General features: G+C 40.0%; 1 protein-coding gene across 4 annotated transcripts in view; it reads left to right on the top strand.

The window, feature by feature from the left end:
- NF1 (neurofibromin 1) overlaps positions 1-26,857 on the top strand; it is a 170,926-nt gene that overhangs the window by 126,742 nt on the left and 17,327 nt on the right. For all 4 annotated transcript variants that reach the window (XM_008178856.4, XM_008178855.4, XM_042857833.2 and 1 more), the window contains 21 exons: positions 390-822; positions 1,085-1,425; positions 4,142-4,344; positions 5,472-5,665; positions 8,712-8,852; positions 9,044-9,323; positions 11,243-11,457; positions 11,689-11,750; positions 11,880-11,994; positions 12,871-12,972; positions 14,727-14,867; positions 15,472-15,598; positions 16,146-16,277; positions 16,859-16,994; positions 17,859-18,016; positions 20,343-20,465; positions 21,147-21,274; positions 22,384-22,484; positions 24,065-24,207; positions 25,052-25,098; positions 25,957-26,173. In XM_008178856.4, the coding sequence (XP_008177078.1) occupies positions 390-822; positions 1,085-1,425; positions 4,142-4,344; positions 5,472-5,665; positions 8,712-8,852; positions 9,044-9,323; positions 11,243-11,457; positions 11,689-11,750; positions 11,880-11,994; positions 12,871-12,972; positions 14,727-14,867; positions 15,472-15,598; positions 16,146-16,277; positions 16,859-16,994; positions 17,859-18,016; positions 20,343-20,465; positions 21,147-21,274; positions 22,384-22,484; positions 24,065-24,207; positions 25,052-25,098; positions 25,957-26,173 (3,539 nt within the window). The remainder of the gene's footprint in view (positions 1-389; positions 823-1,084; positions 1,426-4,141; positions 4,345-5,471; positions 5,666-8,711; positions 8,853-9,043; positions 9,324-11,242; positions 11,458-11,688; positions 11,751-11,879; positions 11,995-12,870; positions 12,973-14,726; positions 14,868-15,471; positions 15,599-16,145; positions 16,278-16,858; positions 16,995-17,858; positions 18,017-20,342; positions 20,466-21,146; positions 21,275-22,383; positions 22,485-24,064; positions 24,208-25,051; positions 25,099-25,956; positions 26,174-26,857) is intronic.

Below are 26,857 nucleotides of genomic sequence, written 5' to 3'. Positions count from 1 at the left end.
ATTGATGTGCCATTGCTCTGAAGCATATGTTTTCTTTAATTGAAATGTTAAATAGAGGTCTGCTCTGTCTCTTTCTGGGGCTGCCTGGCTATACATTAGATTCCATGGAACTCATTCAGAAAGAAAGAGGATAACCTCAGTGTCAGCCTTCTAATTCTCTCTCATACTAAAACTGTTTCCAATATCCAATATGATGGATGAGCTAAGGCTTAATGGGAATGGATGCTATTTGCCTATTGCCTACATGGTCTCTGCAGATCCCGTACAATTGTTTTGGAATATCTGGAGTTGGTATAGGATTACATGCAAGCTAAATCTTTTTTTTTCCCTACCATAACCAAGAGAAATCATGGAACAACATGTGACATGTTTTTTCTTATTTTTCTTAGGTTCAAAACAGGTCAGATCAACGGTGATTTATTGATATACCATGTTCTTCTAACTTTGAAGCCATACTATGCTAAGCCATATGAGATTGTAGTGGACCTCACTCATGCCGGGCCCAGCAATCGCTTTAAAACAGACTTCCTTTCCAAGTGGTTTGTAGTATTTCCAGGCTTCGCTTATGAAAATGTCTCAGCAGTTTATATTTACAACTGCAACTCTTGGGTAAGGGAATACACCAAATACCACGAGAGGCTTCTGACAGGTCTGAAAGGCAGCAAAAGACTTATTTTCATAGACTCTCCCGGGAAATTGGCAGAACACATTGAACATGACCAGCAGAAACTTCCAGCTGCCACCTTGGCTTTGGAAGAAGACTTGAAAGTATTCCACAATGCTCTCAAACTCGCCCACAAAGACACCAAAGTTTCTATTAAAGTAAGTCTCATTTAACACCCTTCCTATCGAATTGCTATGTATAATTTGGCATTATAGACCTGCATGCTATTTTACTGTCATTAAGTCTTAAGGAGAAATCACCAATATAGTTCATGCATCACATTGGTAAATATATCACTTATTCATCATTCAGATTTCAGCTACTCATCCTCCTCTTTAAAAAGTGGTGATAACAGATCTTGTTCATTCTTCATATTCTTAGCTACAGCTACTAAATAATACTTTTTCTTTCCTTTCTAAGGTTGGGTCTACCGCTGTGCAGGTAACATCAGCAGATCGAACAAGAGTCCTGGGACAGACAGTGTTTCTAAATGACATTTACTATGCCTCTGAGATTGAGGAGATATGTCTAGTTGATGAGAACCAGTTCACCTTAACCATTGCCAACCAAGGCACACCACTCACCTTCATGCATCAGGAGTGCGAAGCCATCGTGCAGTCCATCATTCACATACGGACTCGATGGGAGCTGTCACAACCAGACTCCATCCCACAACATACTAAAATCCGCCCTAAGGATGTCCCTGGAACACTACTGAATATAGCATTGCTTAACCTGGGAAGCTCAGACCCTAGTTTACGGTAGAGATCTCTTAACCCTTATCTTGACCAAAACGTGTGCTAATTTATTTCTAAGGTTTCCCCATTAGTAAGTGTTTTACAGCAAACATAATTATTCTTTCACCAAAGCTCCACAACCTTGACATTTATCTAGGAGTAACATTGATATTTCCCAAAGAAAGATCAACTGTGCTAGGTTAACTGTAAAAGTTTGGGAAGTCTTAACTCTTATTCTGAAAAACCTTTACTTTACTTTACTTTACTTAGCTAATCCTAAATCTCTTCACATCTTTCTCCTGGCTTTGTTTTTTAAAAACATAAACTAGAATTCAGTCTTGGGGTACTAGTGGCTGTTTTGCAGCTAGAAAGCAGAATAAACAAAAGAAAGAGACATATTAGAGCTGGCTGGAAATTTTCCAACTGAACATTCTTCCAGTGGAAGAGGCAGGTTCATCTAAATCAAAAAGTTCTATGGAAACATCCAGTTCTGACAGAAACCAGGTAGGTTTCGTATGGAACCCTGCTTGCCAGGCAGGTTTCTGTCAGAAGCCTACCTGGTTTGTTGCCAGGTTAGTCACTGGGCAGGCTGACAAGGCACTGAAAGTTTGGGAGCTTCCTGGGCTCTCAGCAGCCCACAAGGCCTGGCTTCCAAGCTTCCCAGCATCTCTGCAATATGGCTGACAGGGAGCCTAGATGACCTAGATCTCTGGCAGCCCACCAGAAAAGCTGCCTCAAAGCCAGGGCCTCCAGGGTCCCTGGCTCCAACCTGTCAGGTGGACTACCTCAGAAAACGGGGCTTTCAGGCTCCAGCTGCTTGGAATCTCCAGGCTCCCCGGAGGGCAGGATCTTCGGGGGGACCTCAAACATTGCAAAAAGGTCTATGAATTTGGAATTCCTGTTCTGTGGGGAATTCAAAAATTTCAGTTTTGAAAGAATATTTTTTTGAAATTTCAGAATTTATAATGGGAATTCCAGTTTCTAGCAGCTCTGTATATGTGTATGTACCTATATAGACACAGCATAATATACATATACATGCCATTTAATTTTTATAGGCTATGTTGTTCTCTGTGTGGGAATAAGGTGAGAATATTTCCTGCATTCACTTTAATGCATAGGAGAATTCTAGAGTTGTCTTATTGCCGTTAATGTGTAAAATGTACCTGTGTAGGGTATAAGCACTTTAATGTTACATATGCAATATTTAAGGAGAAATTTTCCAAGGATGAACTGGTTTTAGTCACAATCTCAAAAATCCCTAAATTCAAATGTACACGTTGATTTTATATGGGTCTGAAAAACCATTGGTCGGGTTTTTGCTTGGTAGCCCTTTGGTAGCCATCTTCTCTTCCTTTCTCCCTCCCTCCCTCCTCCATATCATTCTAATCTCTTTCATCCAAGAGTAACTAGACATGGAGCCCTTCAGTGATGCTCTTTCAATTTGTCAGAGAGGGTTTATTGAGAGAAGGAGTTCTCTGTAGTGCTGGCAGTCCCTGGAAGGAAGAAATTAAGTTCAGGACCTAAACTTCTGTTTCCCTTGGCATGCAGGGGCAGCAAGTGATATGGGCCTGTGATGCCCGTGCTCCAGCAAATTCAGGGCATGAGGGCCCAGCCCCACCAATGTTCGGCGCCGGGTCTCTCCCCCAGCTCCGCCTGCCGCCCCGCACGCCTCCCCCCAGAGTGTCCCTGCCTGTGCCCTGGACAGCGGGCAGCTGCCCTGCCGCTCGGCACTGCGCTCCCTCGCTGGCTGCTGCCGGCTACAAAAGGGAGCGGCGCTGGTGGCACAGCCGCCACCTGCAGAGGAAGGAGGGGAGGAGGCACCACACATGATGGCAGCCCCCCACCACAGGAGAGCTGAGGGGGCTTCCTGGGAGGGGGCCTGGCCCCTAGGAGTGCGTGCAGTGAGGGTGCTGCTGGGGGGAGGGGTGGAGAGAGGGACTAGGGGACTGTGGAGTCCTCCTCTCTGGGCCCAGCCCCAGGGCAGCCTGCCTGCACCCCAAACTCATCCCCAGCCCCACCCCAAACCTCTCAGCCCTCATCCTCCCGCACCCCAAACTTCTGCCCTAGCCCTGAGCCCCTCCCACACCCCAAACTCCTCATCCCCAGGCCTGCCCCACCCCAGAACCCACACCCTCAGCCAGAGCCCTCATCTCCCACACCCCAATCCTCTGCCCCAGCCCTGAGCCCCCTACTGCACCGTGAACCCCTCATCCCTGGCCCCACCCTGCAGCCCTCCCCTCTGCACCCCAAACCCCTCAGCCCTAGCCAGAGCCCTCAGCCCCCCAAATGCCTCATCCCTAGCCCCACCCCACCCTAAACCGCACCCCCAGCCAGAGCCCTCATCCCCCCACACCCAACCCTCTGCCCTAGTCCTGAGCCCATCCCTCACCCCCAGCCAGAGCCATCAGCCCCCCACTCCACCCCACATTATGCAATATAGGGAAACTGTTAAACACCTACTGTTTCCAGTCCATTTTTACATTATTTTAAAAAATATGTATCGGCTTACAAGGCAGGTGTGGGGGCGGAGGGGTGGGAGGAGGACTTGGACCTGTTCTAGGCACCACCAAAAATTATACAAACCTGCTGCCCCTGTTGGCATGGCAACATTAGACTGAATTTTACGAGACATGAGTACCACTCTTGTACTGTTTTTAATGGAATTATTTATTGTGTACAGATTTTTTTAGATGCATAGGGAAAAAATTTAAATTGCATCACTTATGTTTTGTTGCAGGTCTGCTGCCTATAATCTTCTGTGTGCCTTAACCTGTACCTTTAATTTAAAGATTGAGGGCCAGTTACTGGAGACTTCAGGTCTGTGTATCCCTGCCAACAACACCCTTTTTATTGTGTCAATTAGTAAGACTCTGGCAGCTAATGAGCCACACCTTACCTTAGAGTTTTTGGAAGAGTGTATTTCTGGATTTAGCAAATCTAGTAAGTATCATTCATTTTCTCTAATGCTAACAATGAGTTGGAAACAGTTCAAGCTTTTCAGTTCTGTTTTAGAGTTAATAAATGTTCTCATGTTATTGAGCTAGTCCATTAGCACAGTGGGCTTCAATTAGAAATGCAGCCTAAAGCATCTGCAGGTGCTTTTCAAATTTAGCCATTATATCTGTGACCTAATCAGCAGGTGGTGAAGTGCTCTGGAACCAAGCAGTGTCAAGATACAGACTGGAATCTGCTAGTGTGGAGAACAATGTAAAGACAAGATTATCTCATTCACAGAACAATGGCCTCTTTTTTATAGAATCAATGTCTAAAACATTCCTTAGACTTTTTGACATTAATATAAGACAATTTGTACAAGTGGTTTCAGTGGTTTACAGCGATAATGCTTGTTAGGTAACATTTTACTATATATTAGCTCTTTCATGTCACCGCTGAAAGTTGTGCACAATGATTACTTTGGTGAGGCTTACTTTAGTGTCACAAATTCACCAGAAATAGACACCAATCACAATCTGAGTTCCATGTTGGTGATAAACCCCGAAGTCTAAAAAATATATGCCCAAAACATATATGGGATCTTTCCTCTACACACATTGTTAATAATTTAAAGGAGACACAAAAAATTTAAATTCTAATCCAGGGTCTGATTCTCTCTAACCTTGATTGAGTCTTGGAACATAGCTGCCTTTTTTTCCTCATGTGTAAAATAGGGATTATACCTACTTCATGAGGGTGTTGAAGATTAATGTTTTGAAAGCACATTGCAGGTGAAAAGTACTATGTAAATTCTAAATATTAGTGTGTTTACAAGCTTTGAGCCGCTTTCTCTTACATCTCTTCAGCATGAATTAAGATGTCACTCTTCTTTCCAGCTTCCTAAAGATGTATGACTTGGATGTCACTAGAACAGTATGATTCTTTTAAAGCTTTGCCTTTTACACAATAATCCTACTTCTGATCTTTTACCCTTTTTTTTTGGTCCAGGTACCTAGACTTTATTTTTGGACAATAAAATCGTAAAGAAAAGTGCTTGCAAATAATTCTGCACATACAAAGAGACGAGACCATCAATGGCCTTCGGTTACAATAACATTAATTTTTGATTTCAGGTATTGAACTGAAACACCTTTGCCTGGAATATATGACGCCCTGGTTGTCGAATCTGGTCCGATTCTGTAAGCACAATGATGATGCTAAACGCCAGCGAGTCACAGCTATTCTTGATAAGCTTATAACGATGACAATAAATGAGAAACAGATGTATCCTTCCATTCAAGCAAAGATATGGGGGAGTCTTGGACAGGTACTGACTGCATAAATTCATTATGCCTTTAACAGCAAAGCGTAAATGAGATTATAGGTTAGAATCCACTAACCCCTCCCCCCTTTCCTTTTTGTCGTATGATTACCCGGGTGTCTATGGACCACTTGCCTTGAATGGTCCTTAACAATCTCTTCCACCTTGTATTGAGTTGTGACACTCTGGTCTGGTCTACACTACAGAGTTAGGTCAGCTTAAGATGCCTTCACTACAGTGTTGCTCCCGCTGATGTAAGTCACCCGCTACACCGACCTAATAACTCCATTTCCACGAGAGGCATAGCACTTAGGTTGATATAATTAAGTCAATGCAGTGTTGGTGTAGATACTGCATTGACTGTTCCAGCTGTCAGCCCCTTGAGGCTGACAGCCAGAGCTCCACCACTTGGAGCTCCAATTGTCAGTGCATCACAATGCCACACACTGATAATTAAATCGGTGCAAGCGCTCCTAATGAGGACGCGCACCACCGACAGAAGGCGCTAGTGTGGACATCCCAAACTGCAGTGGCTGTACGTCAATGTAACCTAAGTCGACTTAATTTGGTAGTGTAGACTTGCCCGAAGTGTCTACACTTACATTTTACTCCCCCCAATTTAACTACCCCACTATGCCGACTTAATAACTCCACCTCCGCGCGCAGCATAGAGTCAAGTTCAATGTCGTTGGGGTAACGCAATGTCAGTGTAGACGCTGCATTGCTTATGTCGACTGTTACTGGCTTTCAGAAGCCATTCCATAATGCCTCACACTAACAATGCGATTACATGTACTAACCATTCATACAAGCGATCCTGATGAGGATGTGTACTGCCGACACAAGGAGCAAAGTGTAGACACGCACAAGTGATGTAATGACTGCGGCAGCTGTATGCCAGTGTAAGTTAGGTCAAGTTAATTTTGTAGTTTGACGTGGCCTTTGAGTACCTTTCCCAGACCAGCAGAAGAGATCTGTGTAGCCTGAAAATTCTCTTTTACCAGCAGAAGTTTGTCCAATAAAGATATTACCTCACCCACCTTGTCTCTTTAATATGGGACAAACACGGCTACAACACTGCAAACAGGCATTTTACAGTCATTTAATATTCGTGCCAAAACAGTTTTCTTCTTTTAACAGCACTTCAGTACATTAACCATGTACGTAGATCGCAGCACACACAACTTCTTATGAAGTTTCCTATTAACATTAAATATTGAGCTCTGGCTTTTAATAACACATTCCTGGCTTCTACAGAAACCTGAACGTTCAGGAAGTATCTTTGTATGCAGTGTTGTTGTAGCCCAGACCTGAAGAAGAGCTCTGGATAAGCTTGAAAGCTTGTCTCTCTCACCAACAGAAGTTGGTCCAATAAAAGATCTTCTCACCCACCTTTTCTCAGGAAATAGCTTTGGCATTCCTGTTATAACCATAATAGTTGCATGGATACTTCAAGCATAAAAGCTCCTTGTTTAAACCACCAACCTTGAACATGTTCCATAATATGTTAATATAGTCAAATAGTATGACAGCCCCTCTCCCCAATGGCCTCTAACCTAATTATGAATTAAGCTCAGAAGTCTGTTCCCAGAAGACAAAAGTTGGAGGAGAGGAAAAATGGCTTTCAGAGTTATGCCATTAATAAGGAAAGTTTCAACTAAAAAAACTAGCTTCGCTCGCTGTCAGAATATGTCTGCTTGTTTGCTTGACTGACTATTGACCTCCAGCTGGCTGACATGAACTCCTTTTAGTTACATTCCTTCCCTTTTTCCCCTTCTCATGCTCTTCTTTAGTCCTGTCACCACATGATGTTGCAACAAAGGCCTGGTCCCCACTAAGTCCCCACTTCGGACTAAGGTACGCAAATTCAGCTATGTTAATAACGTAGCTGAATTTGAAGTACCTTAGTCCGAACTTACCACGGGTCCAGACGCGGCACGGAGGCTCCCCCGTCGATGCCGCGTACTCCTCTTGCCGAGCTGGAGTACCGGTGTCGACGGCGAGCACTTCCGGGATCGATTTATCGCGTCTTAACCAGACGCGATAAATCGATCCCAGAACATCGATTGCCTGCCGCCGGACCCTCCGGTAAGTGAAGACGTACCCACAGTGTCTCCAAATTACTTTGAGACGCATGGTAACTGCCACCAAAATTGGTGAGCTGCCTCTCCTTTTTGATCAACTTCCGTCACTAAAAATCAGTATAATTTGCAACCCTGGACCATAAAAGTCAGAGTGTCATTTATATGATGCCATCTCCAAGATGAAAGTCAATTATCAGGCAGACATGGAGAATGTGGAATTAAAGGGTGAAATCTTGGCTTCTTTGAAGTCGGTGGGAGTTTTGCCATTGAATTCTATGGAGCCAGGATTTTATCCAAGTTCTTAGATGATGAAAACTACAATGGATTGAAACCAGCAGTCAAATACTGTCTGTGGCCTAATTCAATCATTAGTACTATTTTGTCTGGATAGTTAAGGAGAAACGTCCTCTGCATTGCTGACTTGTATATCTGTATTAAATACGTAGCTTTCTCACAACCTAAAAATTCTTGCAAGATATCAGTACCGTTTTAATGATAGCTAAGATAATGTCTGGCTAATATTTTAGGCAATACCTTACATAAACAATAAGATCTCTTCTTGCTTTTTAAAAAGAAAACAGATTTTACTATACCTTAAAAATCCCAGTGCGTAGTTTCCAAATTGTTGCTCTAAATAATACTTATCTAACATCTTAGATTCAAATGGCAACTAGAAAATGATGCAAACTAAGTCCTCACAATCTAACTATACAGCTGTGAAGCGCGCACACACTTAAAATTTATATTTATAATAAAACTATGTGGGGTTCATCTTAATTCAGATGCAACAATGTAAACATTTGTTGAAAAATCACTGAAACTGGTGCTGTAATTTTCACCACATACATACAGTCAAGTAATAGAACTAAGTGGTCACTTGTCTAGCAGGCTCCTTAATTCAGATTGTTACACCTGAATTTCATGTACCTGACATTAACAAGCAAATGATTACTTATTTTCTCCAATAGATAACAGATCTACTTGATGTAGTGCTGGACAGTTTCATCAAAACCAGTGCCACAGGGGGCTTGGGATCCATAAAAGCTGAGGTTATGGCAGACACAGCTGTAGCTCTGGCTTCTGGAAATGTGAAATTGGTTTCAAGCAAAGTGAGTGTTTCCGTTCCTTAACTTACCTTTAAGTCGGTCAATAATTTGACACTGCTCTAAACAGTGGTACAATAGTATTTTAATATGTGTTCTTAATAGAAACATTGTAAAGTTTAATTGTAATAGTGTTTGAGTGAAACTTTGAGCCCTGTTTTTGCTTTAACTAAAAGAAAATGTTTGCTCCCTTTCAGGTAATAGGGAGGATGTGCAAAATAATCGACAAGACTTGTCTGTCTCCAACTCCTACATTAGAGCAACACCTGATGTGGGATGATATTGCCATTCTAGCACGTTACATGCTGATGCTCTCCTTTAACAATTCTCTTGATGTGGCAGCACATCTCCCCTACCTCTTCCATGTAGTTACTTTGTTGGTGGCCACTGGTCCTCTTTCCCTTAGAGCTTCCACCCATGGCCTGGTCATCAACATCATTCATTCTCTGTGCACTTGTTCACAACTTCACTTTAGCGGTAAGTTCTTACGAAATATTATATTAAGTTGATCACTCATTAGTTTACTTTGCTTTAGCAAATGTCTCCTTGACCTGTTCCCATCCCATTCTCCCCCACTGTCATTTCTATGAAGCTACTGTATCTGAGGGCAGGCCTACACTACAGGGTTAAGCTGATCTAAGTTACGCAACTCCAGCTATGTGAATAACGTAGCTGGAGTCAACTTACTTTATGCTTCTCGTTCTGGTGGAGTACCAGAGTCGATGGGAGAGCGCTCGGCGGTCAATTTAGCGGGTCTTCACTAGACCCACTAAATTGACTCCCGGTGGATCGATCACCACATCCTGGATCCACGGTAAGTGGAGACCATCCCTGAGACCACAGGTGGCACTGCGGTGATGTATTTTCAGACCATTAGTAAAGGTGAACTCTAGTTCAGTACTAGATCACGGCTGAGCTTTCTTGTGCTTGATCCAGAAGGACCAATGGCTAGAGGAGTGGAGTGGTAGAAAATTGTCACCTGCAATGGTCATACATTAGGAGAACTTACAATAAGAGAATATTTCCAACTCATTTAACGATAGTTAATTATAGGATAACAATTGTTATGTTGTGTACAAAATAGTAATAGGGTGGCTGAGATGGATAGTTGAAACAAAACAGTAATTTAATCAACCTCTGCTATTCGTTGTGAATATTTGTGAGCGATAAAGATTAATCTTCTGTAACACTAAAGTTTCGTTTCTCTGCTGGGGTTTTGAAAGTGCTGTGTTGCTGTTCTTCAGCTTTGCGAGAGATTGCCGCATGGGTGTATGGCTAGAATGAATAAGAATTGGGCTAAAAACTGATTAGATGATTTTGGGCAGGTCTTTAATGTAAATAATGACTAAAGGGAGTGGCTTGTTCGGAAAAGGGGTGATGTGGAGACATTATCGACAAGAATTTTCATGATGTAGATGAAGAGGAAACTGTGTCTATGCTCTAATTGGCTGAAATTCTTCTGTTGAATAGATGTATAGAATACCAGGTAACCAAAATGTCTCTTGTGTAAGACGATTGTGAAACTAAAAGAGGATACCTTACTTGCTATTATATTTTTGCTGTTTTTCAATGATCCCAAGATAAAACAGTGAGAACCAGTAGAGTTAAAACCCACTAGCAAATACATCTTCATAGCTTCTTATTACAAAAGTGCAGGTATGAAAGCATGTTAAAGGAATCTTAGAACTTAGAATATTTTGCACATATTTATATATAGTGCCATTATCCAAGAATCTGAAAGCGTGTTGTATATACCAAGAATTAAGCCTCACAACAGCCCAGAGATATAGGTAGGTATCTCTAGTTTACTGATGTGTAAACTGAGGCGTAATGAAGTTAAAAGCCAGATTTACAAAAGTGTTGAGACCCCACAACATGGATTTGCAAAAGAGCTCAGCTTCCATTTAGGCTTTAAAATGAAGTGACCAGATTTTCAAAAATCCTCAGAACCTTACACCTCCCGTTCAGAAAACCGGGGCCTAAGTGACCAGACTAGAACTCAGCAGCACTACCTCCCAATACCAGGTGTTCTCTACCCTTTTCATTCTGTGGCCCACCTCAGAGAGAGATCTTATGGAACCATCTCCCCCAGCCAAATTCCCTACTGCTTGTTTTTTCAAACTATTTAATTCTCCTGACCATATTTTGAGAATCAGTATACTGGGCCACGCATGCAGTGGCATAAATACAGGCCAATAGCATGTAAAACAGTATTAGAACGGGCAGAACCGTACATAATGTATGTCTTCTCCCCACCCCACCCCCAGTGAAGGTGGTCCACTTCCTAGAATACATGCTTACACCTTAAAAATGGGCTTTGGGTCTTGAAAGTACTTTTTGAAAGGTGGGTTGGGATTCAATATATTAAATGTAACTTGTAAATTCTTAATTAACAGAGGAGACGAAGCAAGTTTTGAGACTCAGCTTGACAGAGTTCTCGCTGCCCAAGTTTTATTTGCTGTTTGGAATCAGCAAAGTGAAATCAGCAGCTGTCATAGCATTCCGATCCAGTTATCGGGATAGGTCATTCTCTCCTGGTTCATACGAGAGGGAGACTTTTGCACTGACTTCCCTGGAAACAGTTACTGAAGCTCTGCTGGAGATCATGGAGGTACGGTTTGTAAGACAATGAGAAACTAATTAAAACCATGAGATATAACATAGTAGTATTGTATATACTATCATGCAGGCCAGCCGCATAAGAGGATGTCTGCTTCCTGACTAGGCTTAGTACTAAGTGCTTAAATAAGGAATAGCTCTCTAAGAATTAAAAGCAGATACATATTTTAAATAGGTGCTTTTGCTTAAGGTTACATGTATTCAATATCTTTTTTTTTTTAAGGCTTGTATGAGAGATATTCCAACATGCAAGTGGCTGGACCAGTGGACAGACCTAGCACAAAAGTATGTTGTGAGTCACAGAAACATAACCTATAACTGCATGTGTAGTAGATGTGTAACTCTTGATTTTTTTCGCTACGCAAGCTTATGGAAACAAACTTGTTTAAGACAACTCACTTCTATTTCTCACAGGTTTGCATTCCAATATAATCCATCTCTGCAACCAAGAGCACTTGTCGTCTTTGGCTGTATCAGTAAACGAGTGTCACATGGGCAAATAAAACAAATAATCCGAATTCTTAGCAAGGTATATGGTTCTTAGTTTTTCTTGATGTAAATCATAGAATAGCTCCTTTAACAGCCAAATAATTTTGTCTCACGATTAAATTTTGGATTCAGCAGAAAATAATGACTGACCCGTTTTAGGGTGAATTCTTATGCAAAACGAGGAATTGATTCATAATTGAAAATCCAGTTTTTGTAGCCAAACCTTTTCTGACCAGAATAAATTTGGTGGTACTGAATTTGATTTCTCTTTAGTAATTTTACCCAGTGCTGCTGCTCATACAAAAAAATGGTATGGCTAGATAATTTATCTCTAACTGAACTTCGAGCATTGCATTGAGGTTGAATCTAAGAGCTCAGTACTTAGCTGCATCTGCATAACTATGAAGGAAGTTATACATTTAATAGCTGTTAAAAGCAAATAAAGTAACTTAGAGAATTTGAATAGAGTGCCTACCATTTATGCAAGTGAAATATTTTAAAACTATGCAGTTAGCTTGGTAATGGAGTCCATGATACCAAACAAGATCATAAAGCTGTGTTTAATAGCAGGTGACCAGTGTACCAAAAAGATTAGTTTCCCTTGAGCATTTTATTATTCTACTCAAGTTTCGTAGACATAATTTAGGTGAACAGTATCTGAAATATCAGGACTACTCAATCCCTCTGATATAATAGCTCCGCTGATCCTTAAAATAACAGTACAGCACCTTAAATTTTATATGCACCATGAAACGTTTTCTTGGTTTGTAATCCTCACTGACAATACTTCAGAATCCTTTAAAAACAAGTTTAAACTTTTCAAAACTAAATCAAAACTGCTGTTAATTATTGGTTAGAACTTTGATTTTTAGAACCTGTTTTTAATAAAAAATGTTTTTTCCATTTTTCCAAAAAGGGACTTGAGAGCTGTTTAAAAGGTCCTGATAATTACAACAGCCAAGTTCTTATAGAAGCCACAGTTATCGCACTAACCAAGCTGCAGCCACTTCTTAATAAGGTAAATAACACTGATAAAACTATGAATCTGTTCTGTAAATGAAAACTATAAACGTGTTTCACCTCAAAAATATGAATCCAAATTGTGACCTTCATCTCTGGCAATCTTCCTGTTCCTTTACTGTAAAAGTAATTCCTGCTCAAAGGGAAATCAAAAATGTCACCGCTTTGTATTTGAGACCCTCTCTGCAAAAAAATTGGAAAAGCCGAGCTTGCATGTGATTGTCTGGTGAAGCAGAATTATGATCTAAAGCCACAGCAAGGTTTGAAGGAAGTTATTTCATGATCTTCTCTCCTGAGCTCTTCAGCTTTTTTGGCATTTCAACCTGTAACTGCTGGCACAGGTTTTCTGGATCACAGTTCATCATAAAAGCTAATCTCATTTGACTTGAAATGTTCCAGGGATGAAGTTCATGACTTCGTAAGCCCAGCAGTTTGCGTACAATTATGAATCTCTGTAAAATTTCCTTGCAGCGTTGTATTGCACATGCTGTCAAAGGGACACAGTAAATTTGAAAGTGGGGTGAAGCTCTTGAAGCTGGGTATTACTGGAAAAGGGTGGCTCTGTAAAGTCTCAGAGGGTCCTGTGGCACCTTTAAGACTAACAGAAGTATTGGGAGCATAAGCTTTCGTGGGTAAGAACCTCACTTCTTCAGATGCAAGAAGTAAAGTCTCTTCTGCTTGCAACTGTTCTTGTAAATTTGTTCTCAAGAGAAACTAACTTTCCACCAATTTTCTTGATAGATGCATTTGGAAGGCGTGTTAGTGTAATGTTCATTTTCCATACACATCAAAGAATTTAAGTAAATGTTAGTGATCTGTCTGAAGGATCTTCTGGTGATTTTATCATTTGATATTTCATCTTTATCTTGGTAACTTTATTTCATATTCGCAGCGTTGTCTGCTGAGCCAACTGAATGGCATTATGTAGGGTTTAGAATTAACAGTGAGTTGTAGGAATTAGTTGTGCTTTTAGTACATTATTTACAGGTTCAGTTTTATGTTGATATGTCACAAACTTACATTTTAGTACAGAAGTTTGAGTATTTATTGTAAAGACAATGAAGGCCCGAAGCCTTTGGAAGTTCTGTTTCATTTCACTCGAAGTCTAATAGTTTGACTCTACCTCAGTAAAATATAAAGCTAGAGACTTTGGACCCTGGTCCTGCAAGTATCTCTGGTAATGTCATGCACAGAGGATAAGAACTGGATCCCCAGTATGTTTGTCATTTATAAGGAAGACATATTCTTCATAAAAAACGTGTTGAATGCTCGCTTGCCCAGCATGCCAATCTGATTGGGCATGTAATGACCCGACTAATTTGGCCACAGCATTAGTCACATCTTTTGGAATCTAGACTTGGCATTGAACGCAAACATCGCTTCCCAGATTGGTGGAATGAAGGTGCAATACTGATTTGAAATGTGTGTGATTTGAAAGAATGGAATGAATGGAGAGGCAGCAGTCACAAAGAATGATCCTTGTGACTGATTCTTCTGTGGTATTTAGAAGGTACTTATCCACCTTGAAGAATACAACTGCTTGAGGAATATAGATGGTGCTTATGTGGACTGTCAGTTTTGTCTTTAATGTGGTTGAGGAGAGAGCCCCATATGCAGATAACAGACCAGCACCAATCAAGGATAGCTTAAGAATTCATGACATAAACAAGATTACCAGGATACATTTTGTCCTGTTTTATTCATTTCCAGAAATGGTTTTGAAATTAAAATCACTGCAATCTTTTCCCCTAGGACTCTCCTATGCACAAGGCCCTCTTTTGGGTGGCAATGGCAGTGCTGCAGCTAGATGAAGTTAACCTTTATTCAGCAGGTACAGCACTACTTGAACAAAATCTGCATACCTTAGATGGTCTTCGGGTATTCAATGACAAGGTAAGTGATACACCCGCTAGTAAACTGTGTGAGCAACCTTTAATGTACTGTGCATTCTTATCTTTGAAAGCAAACAAATCTGTGTGTATACCTCCTTGTGGAACAAAATAGTTGAGTGAAGAGAATTGGTGTCCAATACTCCGACTTGCAAGGAAATCAATATTCCAATATTTGAGTCCTCATGTAAACCTCCTTATAAAAACTCTCTTACTAACGTTGATTCCTGTTGAACCTGAAATTCTACTGCAGGGTAAAAAGATACTGAATGAAGCTGAATACATTTTGGGCTCTTCTCCCACTTCTCCTTTAATGTTTAACCTAATCTTTGACATGTCGAGAGAGCACAATCACAGCAAATGCATTCTCACACCTCCAGAAAGAAAGGAAAAAAGGAAAAACGTCCAAATTTATAACTTGTAATATTGCTTGGAATCCACCCAGACTGACAGAGCACAGAAATATCAACATTACACATAAGGATTTTATTTGCATATTATATTGCAAGTTTCTAACTACTTTAGATTTCTGTAATTTTTTTACCAAAAATTTAGTGGTATGAATAATCTGCAGCTGAATACCATCAGACACTGTTTTTCTTTAACAGAGCCCAGAAGAAGTATTTATGGAAATCAGGAGACCTTTGGAATGGCACTGCAAACAGATGGATCATTTTGTTGGACTCAACTTTAACTCTAACTTTAATTTTGCACTAGTAGGACATCTTCTAAAAGGTAGGAATAGAAAATTGGTTGTGCTTGTTTTCATGTCATATTCTAAGTTAGTTTAGAAGCATAACCAAGTCCAAGAATGAATAAAGGGTGAAATCCTGTCCCCATTGAAATCAATTACAAAACTCTCATTCACTTAAATGGCATCAGGATTTCACGTTGTGCGCTGTGAACTGTCACTGGAGGTATGGCTTTATTTCTATTTGTTCTTTTGTGGTACTTTCTGTAAAAGTGCTTTCTCTTTATAAGTCAGGCCTGACTCCACTTCAGGCTTACTGCATATTATATAGGTGGTCATAATGGGACAAGAATTTAAATAAATATGTAGAATATCTGCCTGGACACTTGCAGTGTTCTGGTCTTTGGGAGGGGGCAGAAAAAAAATCGTTTTAGTGTATGTTCATCATTCACTAATTTTGTGCTTTCTTACTCTATATATGAAGGGTTCTGAGAAATATCTCACTGAAAAATATTGGTAAAAGCATTATAATAAATATGCATTAAAAACTAAATACCCAATACTTGATTTCTTCATAACCTTGTTCCCTAGGATACAGGCATCCCTCTCCTACCATCGTAGCAAGGACAGTAAGGATTTTACACACACTACTAGCTCTGGTTAACAAACATAGGAATTGTGACAAGTTCGAGGTGAATACCCAGAGTGTGGCTTATCTGGCAGGTAAAAAAGAACTACTAACCTTCTGCCTAATCAAAAGGTGTGGAAATTCTTGGCCTTAGGTCGATAAAATATTAAAAAGCTATTTAAAGAAAACTTTGTCAGAGAACGATGGGGCTGTTCAGAAAATTAGTCTGAAAGGTTAAATCAGTGAAGGGAATGCTAACAAAGTTGGTAAAGTCAGCATGTGGGGGTACCTAGTGACGTATCTGTTTCAAAATTCTCCCACAGGTTGGAGAGAGTTTCTAAAATGTAAATACTTAAATGCTTGCGTTAAAAAATAAAGCAGTCAAGAGTTCTAGCAGCCTAGCAAGAATGAACAATGTGGAGGGGAAATATTTAAATAAAATTTTAGTTGTAAACTTACAGGGGACTGTTATGAAAAATAATTTAACTACTTTAAAATTATTTCAAAAGCCTTCCTTATCCTTCAATTGACTTTAAGCATTTTAGTGAGAAATAATTGCAGCTTCCAATGGATTTGTGTATGTGCTAAGAAAAAAATTAAAATCCATGGAGTACTGCGTAGACTTCTGAAAATGTTGCTGTCTTTGAAAACTTGTTCACTTTCTTTGGATTTTTAGCTTTGCTGACAGTGTCTGAGGAAGTTCGAAGTCGCTGCAGCCTAAAACATAGGAAGTCTCTCTTGCTGACAGAGGTTTCAATGGAAAATGTTCCTATGGATACATATCCCATACATCACAGTGACACCAGCTGTAGGTCAGTCTCTCTCTCACTATATTTAAACTACAGCAGTTGTGCGAACCTCAGTGAATACTTTGGGAAGAAAGCTGTACCTTTTGCAGGTTATTTAAAGGTAACATGTAATATGTTAAAAACTAGAACCAGCATTAAGAAGGGCTGCTTAAAGATCAACTGTGCATTAAGGGTTCAAGACCTATGCACTACTTAAGCACTATATGCACTACTTAAACACTATATGCTTAAGTGAGACTTAAGTGGTGTCTAGGGCTTAGGCTAGCCTCTCTGCATAGTCTGAAGTTTACCCTAAATCTTGTTTCAACAGTTTTAAAAACATAATCATCTTTATTTTTCTCCTTTAGTAGCTCTGTAAAATAGCTACCTAGTGATCCCCTACTTCCTCCTTTAGCTGAGATTCCAGCATGCAGTAGCTGGTAACATCAGTATTGTTTATGAACAGTGAAATCGTAGTATAGGAGGTCTGCATGTAAGTGGAAAAGCAAGCCTGGTTTTATGAAATCCTGAGCGTATTTCTAGAATTAGCATTTTTATAAAACAAGATCTAAAAACCTTATAGATCAGCTGATTATTGAACAGGGCCTTCCCCTTTCCTTATAAGTTGGCTTCCTTACATTGGGTAATTTTCTTATTTGTTTTTACCATTTCAGTAATATAATCACACAGGGTGCTGCATTTCACTGATAAATTTACAGAATTTTGCAACCAAAGTGGTTACTATATAAACAATTCCAGCTGACAGCTTTAACTATTATTATTATTATTATTATTATTATTTATTATAAAGTTCAAATACTTAGAGGGTTTATAACCAAATATGTGCAACTTTTGGTTTTTAAAAATTAAATTCCTCCACACTGTCAGGACACTAAAAGAAAACCAACCGTGGTCCTCTCCAAAGGGGTCAGACAGACATCTTGCTGCCAATTACCCCACAGTGGGACAGATTAGCCCACGGACACGAAAATCCATGAGCTTGGATATGGGACAGCCTTCACAAGCCAACACTAAAAAGCTACTAGGTAAGTAAAACACTAGGTTTACTAGTTTGTTACAACAGTCTTTAAAAAGCTAAAACAGAGAAAATGTTTTTGGGTGAACATAACGTATTTATTTGACATTTTTAAAATGGGCCTGTCCTTTCTTCTAGTGACATACATTACACCTACACAATACAAATTGGACCAACCTCCACAATTAAAATCCCTCCAAACTAAGACTCTCCCCTCTTCCCTGCTTCCACCCACCCAATAGGAAGTCTTTAATAATAATAAAAAAAAGGCTTTGCAGTGAAACATGACGGTCTCCCTGTTGAGCCTTCTAATAAGGGCTCCAGTTAGTAGCAGCGGTTAAGCAGTTGGTGGTGTGAGCACAGGACCAGTGGAAACTTATTTGAGACCACAAGACTCATTTAATATAGAGGCCACCAAGCAATCAGCAGATAGTAACAACTTTCAGATACTTCCAACGAATGTCGGGTTTGAATTGGCAATCTACAAGTCCATAGCCTATTACCTCTGATCTGAGCTGTTCTTTAAGCCATCTTTTTCCTTCCTGTATTCTGAGATTGTGTAGGGCTGCTGCAAATCCCTTTTGCCAGCTCTACATCAGCCAGAGATGTCCTTAGAGAGCAGTTTCCATTCTCTTTATGGCTAATTTACACTGTGAAAGTAGCATAAAGGGGCCTTAGTATAATTGAGAATCAGGCTCATAGAACTCAGTATCACACAGCATGTAGGGGGAATGCCATGAAACGTGATTTTGGCCTCAACGTGTTACTTAGCAGTTCCTTAAGGGGCAGAATATCCTGGAATTCATGATTTCAACTTGTCTGCAGGAGAGAGAGGGATGGGGAAGGATTGTGGCATAATGAGGGAGTACTCTGGTCAACTGGGAGTGATGACTAAGGCTAAGATTATGTCACGGAGGTGGCGGAAGTCACGGAATCGGTGACTTCCAGCGACCTCTGTGACATTGGAGACCCTGCAGCATCCTAGTCGCCACGGGACCCCCAGAGCTGCGCAGCCGCTGCTTGTGGCAGGGATCCCCCCCTGCAGTGGCTCAGCCACCATGAGCAGCCAGGGCCCCTCCGCAGCTCCCAACCACTGGCGGCGGCAGAGGGACCCCAGAATTGCTCAGCAGCCACAGGTGGGGGGCCCCCCCACAGCTCCCCAGCCACCACCACTGGCGGGGGCCCCCCTTGCAGCTGCTCAGTCACTGTGAGTAGCAGCCCCCACCCCAGCCGCCAACAGCAGACACACCCCGAAATTGCTCAGTGGCCTGGGACAGGAGGCCCCCCCAATCCCCAGCCCCCACCCCTCCTACAGCTCCCCAGACTCTACTGCTGGCAGGGACCTCCCCCATCCACTGGACAATGGGGTCCCTGCAGCTCCCAGCCGGCTGCTATGGGGATGAGGGGGGAGAGCCAGGGTGCTGGACCTTCCTCCCTCCCCATTTTGTCAGGGATGTTTTTAGTAAAAGTCAGGGACAGGTCACGGCTTCTGTAATTTTTTGTTTATTGCCTGTAACCAGTCCGTGACTTACTAAAAATATCCATGACAAAATCATAGCCTTGGTGGGGATATCGAAGTATTGGAGAGTACCTGGTGTGTCCAAGTTTCCTGCCTTGGCCAGCTAGACCACTACAGTGAGCTGCATGCGACTGTTTCCTTCTCAAGAGTGGATCAAGGACTTGGAATAACTATACTGGCCACATCATTTAGGATTATATTGCTTTTTAGAGCTTTGTGGAGGCCTGCACAATACCCACATCTTGTTTACCACAAACCAGTGCTGTTCAACCTCTCACCTTTCATAAGCACTAAAATATACACACTGAGTGAGAGGGAGTAGTGACACTGATAGTGACTCGGGTTCCAGTAATAAGGCATTTGAATATTTACTAAATGGGAGACACTGTAGTATGCTGACGAGGAAAGAAAGTGGCACACACTCGGCACCTCAGCCATAAATATCATTTTTAAAATTGGCTGCTAAACTGATGTATATTGTGTTAGCCAAGCGTTTCTAAAGATGTGACAGTAATATCCCAAGAACTAGTGTGACCATATCTAGAGCTAATGTATCCACAAGTGAAGATTGTTTTAGAACACCAGCAGGACAAAGGCTACAGAGGTCCTGCTCGTGCAGGGATGTACTTTGCTGTTCCATAGGAAAGATATCTGTGTAACAGAGGATGACGAGACCACCTCTCCCAGTGTTCTTGTCCATATGTCCTTGGTGGTGTAATACCTTCACAGCAAAAAACATTCAGTACCTTACTATTCAGATACACAGAGAATATCCACCATGGTTTACTGATTTAATTTCTTGATAATTTTTTTTTAGGTACAAGGAAAAGTTTTGACCACTTGATATCAGACACAAAGGCTCCTAAAAGGCAAGAAATCGAATCTGGGATTACCACACCACCCAAAATGAGGAGAGTAGCTGAAAATGATTATGACATGGGTGAGAAGAAAGACTAACACTTTTAGACTGTTCCTAGTAATAAATGCAGCACATGCACATGAAAAGGATTATTTCTAAATTCAGTGTTCATTTATTTAGGGTACAACAAGGCAATAGATATGCATTTCTCTTAACAAAACAAGCCACCTAGAAAGTCCTCAACCTTTTGCAACACTGGCAATTGAATCTCCAATCACTACAATTGAACAAAGTTAATACGGAGACCTAGAATAAAAGGCAGCCAAAAATAAACATTGCATAGCAGAAAGAGAGCAGATTATACCCTTTATATTTTTATCAGCCCTGGATGCAGGGTTTTTACAAAGGAACCAGTGGCCTCATGGATAGAGCACTGGACTGGTACTCAGGAAGCCTGGGTTCTGTCACTCATCTATTGAGTGACTTTGGGCAAGTCACTTCACCTTCCTGTCCCTCAGTTTCCCCTTCTGTGAAATGGGATATTGTTCTTTACCTACTGATGAAAAGTATTACACACGAGCTTGGTATTATTATTATTATTACAACAAACATGCTTTTTCATAACATACAAGTCATTAAGTTGTGGATAACACAAAGCTGCTTCATAGGAGTTGTAGGTGGCTGAATTTGAATGGGATGGAATATAATTCTTTGTTTTTTAATTATTGTGCTCTGGCTGAGTAAATTTTTTTTTTCTGGCAGAAACCCAGAGAATATCACCCCAACAACACCCACACCTTCGGAAAGTTTCTGTGTCTGAGTCTAATGTCCTCCTGGATGAAGAGGTCCTTACTGATCCAAAAATTCAAGCCCTGCTGCTTACTGTTCTTGTGAGCACACTTTCCCCATATTATGCTCTATTTTTTAATGCACTATGTCTTTAAAACCAGCATGTATGTTTCACTGCAATCCTAGTAGGGCTTGATTGATCAGGGTCTGTCCCTGATGTGTAAAAGGCATTCTATTTTGCCCCACTGATGTCTAGGATGTCCAAGAGAATTACTTTTTAAAATGCATATTTAATATCCATAAACAGGCAAATATTTAATGTTCACATTTATGCACCTTTTTGCAGAGTACATCAAATTATTCTCTCACTTTTTCACAGGTGATAAGAATCACAAAACAAAGGATGATGCTACAATGTGCGCATTATATATAACTTTTTTAAATCTTAAATTGCTGGAACTAGATTAATTTGAGTTTTAAACTTATCTGAGCCCAGTGGTTGAGGGTTGCAGTATAAATGACTTTAAATGTTCTCCCAGCCTGCTCCAATGCAGTTCCCATCACTGCCATCCTCTGAAAAGACATTCAAGAATGTTTAATCTGAATTTTTGTTCTTACTGAAACTCTTTGAAGTTTGAGTACATTTCTAAAACTTTCATTTTTTGAAAACTGGTGGGGCCGTCTTTGTTGAAAACATTTCTCACCAAAAGAGGGAAATGTATTGACCAAAATTGTTGCTGTTTTTTTTATTTTGACCAACTCCATTCGTTGTCAGTCTCCTGTGTGCACATGAAATACAGCTCTACCTCGATATAACGCTACCCGATATAACACGAATTCGGATATAACGCGGTAAAGCAGCGCTCGGGGGGGGGGGGGCGGGGCTGCGCACTTCGGTGGATCAAAGCAAGTTCAATATAACAGGGTTTCACCTATAACGCGGTAAGATTTTTTTTGGCTCCCGAGAGCAGCGTTATATCGAGGTAGAGGTGTACTCAAAATAAAAACTGTCCTTTAAAAAAAAAAATAATAAAATCCCTTAATGTGATTATCTATCTTGCTAGTGCTCCTTTTTTGGCAATCAAGTGCTGTTAGTGATGAACTGGTGTCATCCCTCAATGTTTGAAATCCTTGTTATAAAAAAATTAAGCACAAATATTCACCTCCCAAATCAGAGAGATACTGATTTTTGTCCTTTGCATTATGCCAGGCAACATTAGTAAAGTACACTACAGATGAGTTTGACCAACGAATTCTTTACGAGTATTTAGCAGAAGCCAGTGTCGTCTTCCCAAAGGTCTTTCCTGTTGTGTAAGTAATTAAAACTCAGTTTATATAATTTCGTATTAAGCTTGCTGCCTTACACTTGCATAAAATGACTTCGGGAACTGGATGGCGGGGGTTACAAGACATTTTTTACCCTTAGGTTGCTAGTTCAAATTTAACTTAGACTTGTAAGGACTGAAGGCTGTTACCATTGGAAACTATCTAGTGGCCTATGTGAAATGAGTTTGGTGTTTTTGGTGGTAGCGGTGTCCTTAAGACAGAAACCACCCCCACAGTTGGTACTAATAAGTACCTTTATTGACAGTTTCCACAGAGAGGCCAAAGGCCATGGAGACTGAATTATGCTCTGCCATAATTCTTCCAAGTCTGAGTTTGGGTGCTTTGGCCTGGCTCTGGATAATCTTGCACTGCTGTTGCCTATATTGTGCTTCTTCCAGACTTAACACCAAAACCTTCCCCTGCTCATTGCAGCCATTGGTCCAGCAGTTTAATTGTGGTTTATCACTGCTTGACACTATAAAAAAGAGTTGAAATAAAAATAAAAACTTAGGGGTTGTTTACAGTGCATTAGTGTGTTGTTGCAAAACAAGGGGATACATGTTACCTTTTAGATTTTTTTTTTTCCCCCAGCAGATAAACAAGGTTGTTTTTTTTACTGGTGTCCAAGTGTCATCGAAATATCGGGTCCACCTAGCTGAGAGCCAATAACAGTCAGACAGGGATGAGGAGGAGCTGCTCTATTAAGGGGGGTCACTAATAACTTTCACAAAAGTGACCTGTCAAAACAAGTTTCAGAGTGGTAACCGTGTTAGTCTGTATCAGCAAAAAGAATGAGTACTTGTGGCACCTTAGAGACTAACAAATTTATTTGGGCATAAGCTTTTGTGGGTGGGTTTTAGACCACAAAAGCTTATGCCCAGATAAATTTGTTAGTCTCTAAAGTGCCACAAGTACTCCTTGTTCTTTTTGCTGTCAAAACAAGTTATTTAAAGTGCAGCCCAGGTGTACTCCTTCAATATGATTTTGCATACAACATGTTTGTTTAGTTTATCACTGTATTCTTGTCTATGTGCAATCAATACAGTTTAGGAAAGTCAAGCTATTGTAGTGTAATTTGTGTGGACTTCTTAAATTCAGGTCTGCATGTTGTAGAAAGAATATCACCTCCTCCTGTTATAAAATGATGGTCAGCGTCAAAGGAATTTCAAAAGTCACCGAAATCAAACTGGCAGTAATTGGCGTCCTTTATGACAGTATCAGGAATAATACCAAGGATTGAGTAAATCCAGATATTCATTTTACCAGTTAATTATTTCCTTGTAAATAATTCAAATATTTGATTTTGCATGTTTAAGTATTTTGTTAATTGCTAATTAAAGAAAAGGGTTGATGTGTTACATTTTCTATGGGGTTTTCAAAAGCACTGAGGTGACTTAAGGGCATAAGTCCCATTGAAAGTGAATAGTGCTTGTGCTCCTAAATCACTTGGACACTTCTGAAAATTCCATCCCAGTCGTTTTGTTTGATAAATGAACCTGCAGTTCAGATCTAACTTTAAGTAACTATATGAACAAAAAGACGACCCTTACTTTTGTATTGTTTAGGCACAATTTATTGGATTCCAAGATCAATACTCTTTTGTCACTGTGCCAAGACCCAAATTTGTTGAATCCAATTCATGGGATTGTTCAGAGTGTTGTCTACCATGAAGAATCTCCACCCCAGTACCAAACTTCTTACCTACAAAGTAAATATATTTCTGCTTTTTTTAAACTGCTCTACTGTACAATAAATAAATAAAAATGTTTCCATCAGGATTATTGCTGCCCAGAATTTGTTGTGTGGGTTTTTTCTTAATTTCACAAATCTTAATGTAAGAATGTATGCATTTGTAATAAATTACCTATTTTAACGTGAATGTCAAATTCCTTGCTATGACTGCATGTTGCCAGCTGCGTAAGAAAACACTAAGTGAAATAGGCTAGAAATTAAAACTCAGTAATCTGTTTCCACTGACCACGGCGAGTGAAGTATAAAATGCAAATACTGGTTAAAAATTGCAAATAATAAATGAGATTTGTAAAATTCTCTTAGATGTAACAACCAAGTGTCTAACTAGTAAATTGCATAAGGTAACATTTTAAAAGCACCTAAATCCTGTTTTCAAAGTAACTTAGGCCCTGAAAGTCCATGAGATTTAGGCTCCTAAGTCACTTTTTAAAATGTGACTTAGGCTCCTAAGTCATTTCCCTTGTGGAAATTTTATCCATGCTTAAATGCTTAACCTGACAGCATCCCTTTTCAATTTGGGGCTTTTGAATTCATTTATTACACTTAAGATGTATATTATATATAAAAAACAAAATTCAGCAGTTGTACTTTTTACATGTTGAACACAAAATTTAATCTATTTTTAGGCATAAAAAATGTCACGGTTTGTCACTGTGAGATCCTTACATAACATTTTGTTCAATATGTAAGCATATCCAAGTGATGCATCTTGTATACTTTCTAATTAATTTGGTTTCCTATCAAAATTCTATGAGAAAATTGTTTGTTATAGGATAGTAATATTCAATTTGTTGTTATAGGTTTTGGATTTAATGGGTTGTGGAGGTTTGCTGGGCCATTCTCTAAGGTAAGGATAGTATAAAAAATGTAAGTTCTTCAGAATCTTGTCTTTATTCTCTATGTGGAGCACCAGGATGCCCTTATGGCACTATATATAAATATGAAAAAAATAATGTTGATAAAACAGACTAGGCAAACTTTTATGTGTAAGGCAGTAACTAGCCCTCTGGCGGACCTCACCAATCTTGATAGATTTGATAAGCAGGTATAAAAACAGATAATTTTACTTACTGTTAAACTATCAAAGTCAGGTAAGAGCAGTCAAGTTGGTAAATAACCCTTTGCAATGCTCTTGTTGTCATTGTTAAGAGGCACTTGACATATGTTGTCATTCAACACATCTTTAGTTCTTTATTAAATGTATTTTGTGGCTTACAGAAATGTGGAAATCAATACAGAAGTAAATTCACAATGATAAATTTCATGTTTTACACTGAACGCAATATTGTCTTAAGTATTGACCACCTGTACTGCAATTTGTTCAGTCGAATCAATGTAACAAGGACCAAATGAGCAGAGATGGGCAGTGGTTAGATATTTAGATTTAAAGGAGCACAGATAATGTTTATAAATCACCACGTTCAGAACTAGACACAGCAGTTCACCTTCTAAAGGAAATTTTGGCATTGGTGTTCCCACTTCATTACTTGCTGCTGCTGCTATCCGGTGGTATGTTCATATTATAACTACAGATTGCCTTTAGTGTATATTAAAATTAATCTGAATATGAGCCTAGATTGCACATGCCCACATAAAATGCTTAAAGACCTAGACAAAAAAAGCAAACCCCAAAGTAAGGTTTGAGGTAAAATTTATGTTGATTTTGGTGGAAGTGAAATAGGAACAGATCTTTTTATTTACACAGCAAACACAAATCCCAGACGATGCTGAGCTTATAGTGAAGTTTCTTGATGCCTTGATTGACACCTATTTGCCTGGAATTGATGAGGAAACCAGTGAGGAATCTCTACTGACACCTACATCTCCTTATCCTCCTGCAGTGCAGAGCCAGCTTAGTATTACTGCAAACCTGAACCTTTCTAATTCTATGACCTCACTTGCAACTTCCCAGCATTCCCCAGGTCAGTAAATGTTTTCATATTGCAAATATAGAGGGAACAGACTAAAGCCCCCAAACCAAAAAGTTTCAGTAATACTCCAGAGATGTTAATATAGTAAGTGACATTCCATTCTGAAGCAGAGCTTGATGTTGATTGTGTTTGTCATGAAAATTGTCTTCTGGCCCCGTGAGTGGGACTCAACATTGCCAGATGTTACTTGCATCTCAGTATCGACGTTAAATTTGTTAACGAGGAAAACTTGCAAAATGTCCTAGGGATTCAAGTTTTTCCTGTTAGTGATGCATGCTGAGGAATAACAGCAAGGTGCAGCAGCATGCAGGAAAGAGCTACATTTTATTGTGTCTATATAATATTAGAGCAGTGGATGCTAAAAAGTAAACGTTCACATTCCTGTTGAGATATCATCATATTTCATCATGGAAATAACAATGAGAGTCAAGATAGGAACATGCAAATTAATGCCCCAGGGGAAAAAAAATCCAAAACATTCGTACTCAGTGGGAGGCAAGCCCTGGAAAGCAGTAATGCTGAAGGAGACCTGGGGGTTATAGTGGGGAAACTAAATAGATATGAGTCGGTAATGTAGTGTAGTTTAAAAAAAAAACAAAAAACACCAGTGTAGTTTAAGGCTGTACAGGCAACAGCATGATGTCACAGAACAGAGGTGGTAGTCCCGCTGAATAA

Source organism: Chrysemys picta, chromosome 19 (genome assembly GCF_011386835.1).
Source record: "Chrysemys picta bellii isolate R12L10 chromosome 19, ASM1138683v2, whole genome shotgun sequence".
Taxonomy (NCBI): Eukaryota; Metazoa; Chordata; order Testudines; family Emydidae; genus Chrysemys; species Chrysemys picta.
Note: the sequence above shows the minus strand (reverse complement) of the source record. Positions and strands in the feature narration are given on the sequence as shown.